Consider the following 11360-nt stretch of genomic DNA (forward strand, 5'->3'; position numbering starts at 1 on the left):
ACAACTAAAACCCAAAATTTCAAGTTACTAACTTCAATGTTGTAGCACGTTTTTTAAACCCCTTTCACCTCCTTGATGAAATTCCCAGAAATCCTATCCTCTGTTAGTGCTCCCCTACACTCCCCAGGGAACATCTTCATGCCAAATTTCAGCTTCCTACGCCCACTAGTTTCGGCTGTACGTTGTCTGTCTATTAGTCAGTCAGTCACTCAGTAACGCAAGAGTTTTATATATATACATATATATATATATATATATATATATATATATATATATATATATATATATATATATATATATATATATATATATATATATGTATATATACATATACAGGGAACATCTTCATGCCAAATTTCAGCTTCCTACGCCCACTAGTTTCGGCTGTACGTTGTCTGTCTATTAGTCAGTCAGTCACTCAGTAACGCAAGAGTTTTATATATATACATATATATATATATATATATATATATATATATATATATATATATATATATATATATATATATATATATATATATATATATATATATATATATATATATATATATAGATTTGATCTGATATGAGTTGTTTAAATTTCAATTGTGATTTTTTTTGGTCTCCTAACGAGAGGAGGATTAGAAGGAGTTATAAGTTTAACGCGTCTGTGTATATGTATGTCTGTCCGTCCCATCATAGAAACCAAGCGGCTGAACCGATTTTGATTATTTTTTTTTATTTGAAAAATAATTCAATCGAGTGTGTTATTAGTTAACAACATTGAAGTCGGTTTCTTATTTTTTAAATTTAGTTTTTTTATACAACTAGATGTTGGCCGGGCTTCGCTCCGGTGGGAATTTTGAGATAAAATATAGCCTATAGCATTCTTGGATAATGTACCTTTCTAATGGCAGTTTCCGAGATTACCCGCCTCAAACATTCAAACTCACAAACGCCTCTTAACATAAAACCTCTAAACATTCAAACTTACTTCTTTATAATAATAAGTAGAGATTGAGTAAAAGTATAAATGTAAGTGTTATGTAAAACTTTTTTGTTTTTATTTATATTTTGTGTACATATTTATAAGTTGGAGTTTTATTGCGGCCTCACTGATCGTGAGCTATACGCGCACGTGTAATATCGCGACGTGTATACGTCATAGGCAAACATACTCGTAATGTCAAATGACGGAGCAGCAACATGCGTAGCGGAGCCCTAGCAACGCAACACAGCAGTGAGGCCGCGCTCGTAATGGCAAATTTTGTCATTATCACTCATAAATATACTTTGGCCCCACTTTTTGTTTCAGAAACGAAACTCAAGGTCGAGTATTATATAGCCCTTGGCGCCGATACATCCTTACCCAGGACAGCTACCAGCGGCAGCATCCAGACACCCCGAGTGTCACCCCTGGTGAAGCGTCCGCCGAGGGTCCCGTCCAGGGCTCCGTCGGCGCCGCTGCTGTCAACCCGACCGGTACCACCATTCGGACCGCTACCACCTCTCCCTTTACTGCCCACCTTTACTCTTCCATCTCCAGTGTCACCCACCTTTTCCGTACCACTTCCGCCCCTCTCCCCGCTTCCTCCTCTCTCCCCACTCCCACCTCTCTCTCCTCTCTCTCCACTCTCTCCGCTCTCCCCCCACTCACCACTCCCGACTCTCGATACTCATAATCCGTACTTGTCTTCATTCTACCCAGAAGACAGGAACCTACCGTCTACTAGTAACACAAGTTTACTCGAAGATCCGTATCCGAGAAAATCAAAAGCCAGTCGGCCCTCTTTTTACGATCCGTCGACTTCGTCGTTCTCAGCGTCGAAGTTAGCGCAGTCGGCCTCCAGCTACGTGGACAGCCCGTCGATATACGACCCCACCGAGATCTACAAGCACATCAGCAGCGAGGCGAACAATAACAACAACAACAATGAGTCTAACAACAATGATCAGCCGTTTGACTACTCCTATCAGGCGTTAAATAGGTGGAACTTCTAAATTCTGACTGGTCCGTTACAATCGACTCCAGTTTTCGAGTATATTTTTAAACATCTTCAAAGCTTGGGCGTCGAGAGATTTAGTCGAGTCAATTGTTAATTCAATACCAAAGAATATTTTAACTTAATTTTAGCTTTTACGAAACGTCCAAAATTGATCCGCCGTCCGATAACATGCCGAACGAAAATCGATCGTACCGTTGGATCGGGCACGGCACGCTGAGGCTGCTGCAGTCGAGAATTTTGACACGCTTTAAATTTCGAACGCTCTGTCTGTTCCCATACCCATCCATTTCGATCGTCAGAGTCAAAATGCGATTAAGATTTCGCATTCTAGTCCAACTTTTTATCATTTTCAAAGTTCGATTTGGTAGCAAGGGCCTGCCCGTTCGAATTCACTTGAGAATTCGACTGTGGCTAAGGGTGCAAGCAAGGCTACTCTTGGATACTCAAGTTCTTAGAGTCTCAGCTTAATTCTTTCGTTTCACTCAACCTGACTGACTAAAACTTATAACAAGGCCTAAAAAAAATATGGACATCAATATAATTAAAGACATCGTTATCTTGGAAAACGATAAATGAATCTAGATAAAATTGTTAAGTAAACCTATTTATTTTAGACCATTTTGAGAAGTTATAGACTGAAATTATGCGAATGTATAAATATACTCTCTAATTATTCAAAGTTGTTCGAAGAATCCATTTTAGAAATTTAAATTATTTAAAAAAACGTTTTGTAAGAAGTTTTTTCAATAAATCATGTCTATATTACTTACTTTACGAACAAAATAACTTTATTTTCGAACGTTCCATATGAGTGACATCATCTATAGAGCGCTCTTGGATTCAATTCTGACATATCATGCAATGTGTTAATTGCCAATTCCACAGTAATTGTTTCGTGAATATTTACATTAATATAAGGTCCTTCAAATAGCCGTATCACAATAACTTATCCTATAAGGTATACATGTGCCAAAGTTGATAATATGTGGTCTGGTTACATACCATTTCATAAGTTTTGTGTTGTGTGTCAATACTATTTATATTAAATGACAATAACAAAAGGATTTTTATCTGCCATACTGCCAAATTATAGTATCCTTCTTGTTATGTAGTGTAAAGTACCATTTTCGTCTATCCGTTGTCAACTGAAGAGTTATACTTATTTGTGTGATAGCGATGCCTAAGACGCGTGCAAAAGGTCAAGATCACTATTGTTTTTAAAGTATTCCGGATTTTGTTTTAATTTTAAACTTATTTAACTTGAAACTTAGGCGTAAGACTTATATGTGGTGTATAACTTAGTATAATTTGTGAAACAGTTTAAATATGGTATAAATCACTTCTCAAACTTTTTGAAGGTGGATCCCTTTTAGTGAGCTAAGCAATCGAGGGATCCCTAAATTTAAACTTGTTTGACGTGTCCTAATGACACGGCTATTAGACTTTTAATAAATGTTTAAATGTCATAAATGTCGTTAAGAAATTAAGTAAAGCTTTTAATTGAAATGTTTTCTCGAACGCTTTTCATGTGATAATATTAATGTTACTGTTTTTCAATGTAACAAAAATTTTCGAGCATCTCCATTTTCTGGAGATAGCTTAGCGGAGACTTGCGGGGCTCCGCAGCACAACTTCAAGGACCACTGTTATAGCAGCTATAATAATATGCAGCGCCATAAAATAATATTATCAGCAACATAAAATAGTATACTAGATTTCTTCGCAATCGAAGTGAAAAGTAGAGTATTTAATTACACTAAAAACGTCATTTCACCCTCGCCGGGATAGTGTAGATTACACCTCGAATATATAACGACAACCTAATCTTAGTGTATACTTGCTTTTCACTTCATCACTAAATTAAACAATAATGTTTCAAATGAAATGACATAATATTATTGTGTAAAATTTTCTCTTTTTTTAGTTTTGTTGTTGGCAATTTAATCTTATTCCATTTTCCTGAGTTATTAAACTAAGATACAAACGCAGTTTCCAAACCGCAACAAACAAATTTACAAAGAAAGCACACGAATTTTTCGCTGCCATTTTATATTTTTTTAATATTCACGCAAAGAAGATACAAATTATGCCATATCGATAATCCTTAACATTGGCCTAATGTTATAAATTCAGACAATATAGTATTTAAAAACAAATAAACAAACCAAATAAAAAAAAATGAATTTGTATTAACCTTCATGGCTATTATAAAGCCAGTATTTTTACTTTACGCTCTTGAGTGTGAAATCTAATTGTATGTCGGCTATATGCAAGCAAAATGAAGTACCTAAGTACTTATCGTGCAAGAGAATTGAAAAAAAAAAATATTTTTTTCGATTTTTGTCACCATTGATGAACTTATCTATATATGCACCTTCATATTATAGATACTGTAAAAGGTGATGATAGGATTTTTCGTGACGATCATATATACGGTTAGATTTACTTTTTTGAGTTGTGGAGTATTCTGTCTGTCTGTTTGCAGTGATAGCAACTACTGCTACTAAAGTAAAAAAAAAATAAGAGTTATGGTCACTTTTTATACTATCTCGAAGTATCGTATCTCCTAAAGTGAAATTAGTTTGACTGATGGCTCTCAATGGTATTTCAGAACTATATACATAGATATATACAGGGTTACTGGTAACTAACGCATAACCATACTCGTACAAGCATCTTTTGTTCAACACGAACAAAAGATTTCGTTTTGTTTTATTTTGTACGACTTTTGTCCAAACGTAATAAATACAAAAAAATTCCTTTTTTTTTTGTTTTAATGTTTTAATGTCGTTTCTATAAAACTTAACTCTATGTGCGACTCCGCTACATAACGCTACTGTACTGTCTCTTGTTACTTGTGGCTAATACATAAAGAGTTAATATGTGTAGAATAGCAAATTATATTGTATTTTTTTTATATGAAAAAAGAAGAAAAGGTTGCTTGTTTTGATGTACCCTTAATCCTTAGTCCTTAGGAGGTTTTGCGTTTGATACCAGTAACTCTGTATATGTCTCAACGCGACTGCATTTAATTTTACCCGGTTAGTTCTAGGTGCTGCCATTCTCTGTTACAAGTAGGCTTATCTTGCTTGTCTTCGGCTGATTTTAGTTTTAGCTTTTATTTAGATCAGAGATATGATTTAAATATTAAAATGTCGTTTAAAATGTTTTATTGATACAACATATCAATAGATTCTTTTGGTAAGTAACTAGTATAGTATCTACAATTTGTGTCTGGACCTGTCCAACCTTATACTATCCCCCTACCTGTGTCTTCCCGTGTTCCGTCCCGTGTCCTTCTGGTAAATGCAAAAGTTGTAGTAATCACGAACCACGTTGTTTTCGTTCAAATCCCTAGAGTCGTAATACCATTTTATTAAATCATTGGACTGAGAAAATAATTTAGTTTCTAGGTCCGGTGTTCCGTCCCATGTTGCGCTCCTTTCGTATATCCATTCCGCGTCCCGCCCCGTGTCTCATTTCGTGTCCTATTGTATATGTAATTCAATGTTTAGAGTTAATCCGGGTCAGTGTAAATTGATATTCTTAAATAAAATGTTCTAAGAACCATTGTTCCTTTTATTATAATTTTCCCTGGCACAAATTCATAAAACGTTATTTCCAATTCACAAAGATATTTATTTTTTAAATACCTACGTCTAATTTATTTTCCTGTTATGTCTGCGTAATTGATAATATCCGCTTCAAGAGATCATGACGAATTTTTTAGACCCTTTGTGCACAACACTAAAGTTTCCTCAATATCTGTACACTTATATATATATATGTATATATATATAGTGTTTTTATTTATATATAATATTATATATATATATATATATAATATTATACACAAATGGCCTATTCCTTTTTACATGCTGGTGAAATAATTTTTGAAATCTGTTTTCCGAAGTTCCTCTTACTATGTATGTTAGATATTAAATGTTGTAAAATTAATATTTGAAATTTCTGTAAACGTAGGTAGTAATCGCCAGCGAGTGTGTAAACGAATGGAGGTACATGATTATCTTTGTGCCAAATTTAACATTGGATCTGTAGATTAAGCCTCAAGGACAAACAATAAACAATTACTTTCCCATTCACAATCTTAGTTAGTTAGTTAATCAATTTAAACAATAAAATATTTTCAGATTTTTTTATGTATGTATAGGTAATAAATATTATTTTAGTAAATTATAAAGGCCTAAAAGTGCTGTAAAAACTAATTTTGAATTGTATTCTAATGCCTATTCTACGAATTTATACTTTAGTTTTGATAGACTTTTAGAAAATGAACACTTTGAATACACTCTAAATATATTTTTACGGGAGGGGGGCCCGAGGCCTGAAATTAATGTAATTTAATGTAAAAATAACTATATAACAGTAGATTTGTGTGTATTAAATGAAAAAAAAAAACAAAAAAGAATATTATTGTCTGTGTTCAAGTTGTATTAACCCTTAGCTCATAACTTGTCTGATTGTAAAACCGCACGAAACCTGGCAATTAATACATGCTAGTTAACCAATCAGTAGTTTTATTTACCGACTGGGAGAGAGTCTTCATCCTGCAAAAAAAAAACTGCTGTGAATAATAGCCAATATAAAACAAAGAGACAGCTGCAAACCTTATTTTAAAAAGCACAAAATTCTAACATATATTCATCCTACAAGTATGCAAATATGTTATGAAATATCCAGAATTTTTCAAGAAAGGAAAGACATAGCAACAAAATATACAGTCAGACACCAAAATAGGCTGCAAATTCCCGTTTCGTGTCTCCAACTCCATTCATCAAGCCCTCTAGTCATGTCTATAAAACTTCACAACAAACTCCCAAACGCCGTTAAATATATAGGAGACACTAAATTATTCCTGCAACATCTTAAATAATTATTGACTAATAAATGCTACTACACAATCAATGAATTAAATATTCATTTGAATGAAGACATTTTGAAGGAAATGATGAAATTTACACCGTAAATAAAAAAAATTATACTTACAAAATTTGACATTTATTATTTTTAATTAACTGACTTATTATGACACATATATCGAAATAAATATAATAATATACCTAAACATAAACATACATAAAATATAATAAACACGCGACAACATCTGAAATAAATAATAAATAACATAAACTTGACGAAAATATATAGCCCTTCTCCCATTGCAGCGCCCGCCGGGGTCCTTCATTGTTACTATTTATTGTAAACAAAGACCTGTATGACATTAAGGAAGCAATAAATGATTTGATTTGATTCATTGTATACTTTCGACATTATATATATATAAGTATGTTAGGTTTATTATGTCTGTGTGATTAGCCTCTATAACTTGGTTTATTTAACAATGTCAACAATATATATATACTTATATGTCTGAGTTGAGTTAATAAACATTGTGTGGAAATCACACCAGGTGACAGTTTAAGTTCCTTGCCACGTTCACGTCGGTTTGGTAGTTGATTGTAAAAGTTATGTTAGATGCCTTTAAGCGACTTTGACACCAGTTTTAGCAACAACCATTTGTAGGTAGGTACATCGGTTATATGGCACCTTCTAATTGCATGGCAAAAACACATTCGACGAGGTTTGTTTTATGGGATAACATCTACAAACAATAGTATAACAACAATACTATATTTTACCTTTGTTGTATACACACCTTTGTTATAAAATACTTCTAAGGACTCAAGAGAACACACAAACACTCTTAAAAAGATTTTTCATTGTCCAGTGTTATGAATAGCCTCTTTGCTTGACAGGGAAAAGAAATCAAGTTTTCAATTTGCCCAATTATGTCAATTGTTAATCCATCTCATAATATCGTACGTATATCGCTGACAATTGGCTATTTTTATATCAATATGATCTTAAACACTCGTAAAAACGGATTTCACGAGTCATATTACGAGCATGCATGTCTGGTGGTAACTGAGCGGGACGTTTTGGACATCGATATCACAGGAATCACGGCTATGACCTCGCTGCAGCGGCGATGGTACGATTTGTTTCTGCTGTCGTACACTGACGAGCGAGCTAGCGACTATTACCACAGCACTCATGGCATGAGGGAAGCTCGCAGACGGCATTTTCAGAGGCACAGGGGAAGTATCCACCCACTGAGTAAATTTCGGTAAGAGGTCCTATATTTTTGGGATGGGTTTAGAACACGGAGACGTGGTCTCAGGAACTCTGACCAAAATATATATAGCCTGTTAGATAAATCATACTTAATTTAAGCTAAAGTATGTTTTGTTACTATCGCACCGAACCCTGGGTTCAGCCAGTACCCAGTACTGTATAATATACCTAAGGGCCAAGCTTCTTTTCGTTAGAAATTTGAATGCGTTTGACCTCTACGTAGCCTGATGGGAAGCAGAAATTAGATCTAAGATGTTATATGCAAGTTCAAATGATTCACTCTTGCCTTGAAGATCCCTAAATTGTAAAAATCTAAAGCGATTCCTATCTAATAATTTCTTCTCGGTGACGACGAACTCGGTGGCGCAGTAGTAAAGTGCTTGCCTCTGAACCGAGAGGTCCCGGGTTCGATCCCCGGTCGGGTCATGATGGAAAATGATCTTTTTCTGATTGACTCGGGTTTTGGATCTTTATCGATATATGTATTTGTTATAAAATATAGTCTGATTGAGTTAGTATCCCATATCACCACCAAGTCTCGAACTTGCTTGGGGGCTAGCTCAATCTGTGTGATTTGTCCTAATATATTTATTTTTTATTTTATTTATTCTTCTGCTATTATTTTAGGAACTTCTGGGATATGTTCATATTGCACGTTGTTATATTGCACCAAATACTCATTTACTTGATTAATAGCATCCTGTTACAAAGTGTATCTGAATATACATGTTATTGTGCAATGGTGCTTGAAGTATTTATATTTTATGATATTTTTGTGAATGCACGGACTGGATTCATACACAAGTCGAGCAGGAAAATAGAACTCGACGAAAAGCTTATTGTACGAAACTACCGCTCGAAAAAGCTATTCTTTCATGCCGCTTCATCTATACCCCTGGCGTTCATAATGTTTATGCGATACGGGAATGAGATAAACTGTACTCTTTGTAAAGCCAATAACTTCAACTGCTTCATTAGCTTCCTCACAATCATCAACCTGTTTAGAGTTTACGAGCTGTCTTCGTTCTGGACGCGAGACAGAACGTCGCTTAAAGCCACAGTATTCTTTCGTATTCTACGAATCATTGTCAACATCAATCTTATAGTTATACAGTTTCTACACTATAGTGATACGATCAGCCTTTGCGTGGTGATGAAAACTGAAAAATTATCGGCACCAACGTACAACGATTCTTTTTTTGACAACATATTCGAGTTGATACATATAGAAAAAGCGAATATATCCGGATTGGTGTACCTAAATGCGCATTTCTGGAGGGTGGTGAACTTTTTAGGTCGTCCCAGCTTTGGCACGATAATAGCTACGTCGAGAATGAAGTACGCAATAATATATCCACATCCATTAATGATGTTTATAGCATACGGCTTGATAATGATAAGCACGGGCTGGCTGCTGGTGGAAATAATTTATTTCGTGACTCGCTTCAGCTACTTCGAGGACGAGATTCTAAAAAGCGAGCAATATTTGTCTAACCTGGTGAAGGCGAAACAGCTGACTGAAAAATTTCATTCGGATATGAAAGATTGTTTCGACTTTCCAGCGACGAAAATGAAAGTAATGGAAATAAAAAATGGACTAAACAAGTCTCTTCCAAAGGTTTTGAGGGATGAAATCGCTTGGCAAAGCTATAGTCGCCTTTTGCTAAGGATACCTTGGTTCAGCGACTGGCCGAAAACCGTTGTGGAACATATGATTGTCTTGATAACAGAGCGTATATACTTGGAAAGAAATATTATAGCAGAGGTAATAATAATGGTATCTGTTCTAGTTCGGCGCAGCAATAGAATTAAGCAACAATAGAATTAAGAAAGAGAGATTTTCAAAATTAAAATTTTTATGAGCCTTTTTATTAGTATCTCAGTGCGGGGCAAATATTGCATGCTAATTTTGACACATTTCCCAGTTACCGGAGAGACTCAAAGATGAGAGATATATATATATACTTATATTTATTTGAATGATAAATATGATTTATAGGGCATGATATTTGAGACACATGCTTTTCTTTTGCTATGTATTTTTTGTACAAAAACACACACTTTGAGACCACACTTTTAGACCGGGATATTATGAAGATGATGATGTGATGTGGTCGTTATCAATCAATCAATTAATTTAAGAACTTTGTTCTTGTCGGTGGAGCATTTTCCATCTAATTCTGTCCTCAGCCATCGCCATTTCATCTCCCTATACGACACGAGCTCTGCCTTCTCTTTTATTATTATATGATTATTAAAATAGACAAAACATATGGTCAGGTGGGTGCACCAGGTGAGGGTCTGATGCTAGTAGATACTGGAGTCCTGGTGGTATACTCTCTACAAGGCAAGGAGGAGGGTCATCTCATTGATGGGGACTACTTCGGGGAACTGTCCCTGGTGACCGACCGCGAGGTTAGAACATCCTCTATCGTGTCGGCTACCAAATGCAAGGTATGCTTTATCTAGTTGTTGTTCCGCTGGTGTCATAAATTGTAATTTTTCAGATCTTTAATTATTTCCATATCCAAAATCGCCTCGATATTATTACTGATTGAGAATCATAGAATTATAATGGTAATTACATGAGTATTACTCAGTGTTCTTTCGCTCACTTTAAGTGAACAATACTTTTTAGTAGTATGGTATTTGTAGGTGTGGTATTTGTTTAGATTTTACGAAAACTCTACATACAGGCTACGTAATTATTAATGAACGTTTTAAAAAGAGATCTAGGGTATTTAAATGCGTCATGAAGTACTAATTTGCTTAGGCAGGTGTCGTATAAAGCAGGAAAGAAAGTACGATTTACAATTCGCGTTCGCGGCTCTCGCTGTTACTTTCTTTCCTCGATGTAAAATAATACTATTACCTTTCAGGTTCTACTTTTGGAGAAAGTACTATTCAGACAGATGATGAGGAGTTATCCAGATTTGTTTTATTCTTTGCGGGAAGAGCTCAAGAAGGAGTTTTTCAGAGATAAACCGCAAGCGTTCAATCTTGATCAGATAGAGAGTCGGAACGCAGAAAGTTAGGTGAATGCTTTTCGATACTGCCATGAAGTTTTCTAGCAACTGTATAAGTATATTTTATTCAATAAATGATTTTAAACATACCTGTAATGCTGGGAAAGTTCTACAAATTCTTTGAAATTCGACGTGTTCAAAGTTAGATGTATTTTTCGATGTCATTATACGCTAACGGGAAATAATTGCGAAA

The 11360-nt window shown here is 34.9% G+C and overlaps 3 protein-coding genes across 4 annotated transcripts in view; all 3 read left to right on the forward strand.

The window, feature by feature from the left end:
- LOC128683315 (uncharacterized) overlaps window positions 1–4164 on the forward strand; it is a 37222-nt gene extending 33058 nt beyond the window's left edge. For both annotated transcript variants that reach the window (XM_053768806.1, XM_064437011.1), the window contains one exon: window positions 1295–4164. The gene's annotated coding sequence lies outside the window, so the exon portion shown is untranslated. The remainder of the gene's footprint in view (window positions 1–1294) is intronic.
- Window positions 1–11360, forward strand: part of LOC128683319 (uncharacterized protein) — a 155517-nt gene that overhangs the window by 53751 nt on the left and 90406 nt on the right. The window lies entirely within an intron of this gene.
- Window positions 7810–11204, forward strand: LOC128683316 (potassium/sodium hyperpolarization-activated cyclic nucleotide-gated channel 1-like). The gene is made up of 4 exons (XM_053768807.1): window positions 7810–8133; window positions 8769–9906; window positions 10422–10595; window positions 11021–11204. The coding sequence occupies exons 1-4, from the start codon at window positions 7865–7867 to the stop codon at window positions 11174–11176; spliced, it is 1737 nt and encodes a 578-aa protein (XP_053624782.1). The 5' UTR covers window positions 7810–7864; the 3' UTR covers window positions 11177–11204.

This window comes from Plodia interpunctella, chromosome Z, assembly GCF_027563975.2.
Source record: "Plodia interpunctella isolate USDA-ARS_2022_Savannah chromosome Z, ilPloInte3.2, whole genome shotgun sequence".
Lineage (NCBI taxonomy): Eukaryota > Metazoa > Arthropoda > Insecta > Lepidoptera > Pyralidae > Plodia > Plodia interpunctella.

What these genes read in the sequence shown, in the direction of transcription:
- LOC128683316 (XM_053768807.1), top strand. Translation starts at nt 7,865, where the DNA reads ATGATCTTAAACACTCGTAAAAACGGATTTCACGAGTCATATTACGAG. An exon ending in CACCCACTGAGTAAATTTCG is followed by an intron (nt 8,134 to 8,768) that starts GTAAGAGGTCCT and finishes CTATTATTTTAG; the next exon opens with GAACTTCTGGGATATGTTCA. An exon ending in AAAGAAATATTATAGCAGAG is followed by an intron (nt 9,907 to 10,421) that starts GTAATAATAATG and finishes ACATATGGTCAG; the next exon opens with GTGGGTGCACCAGGTGAGGG.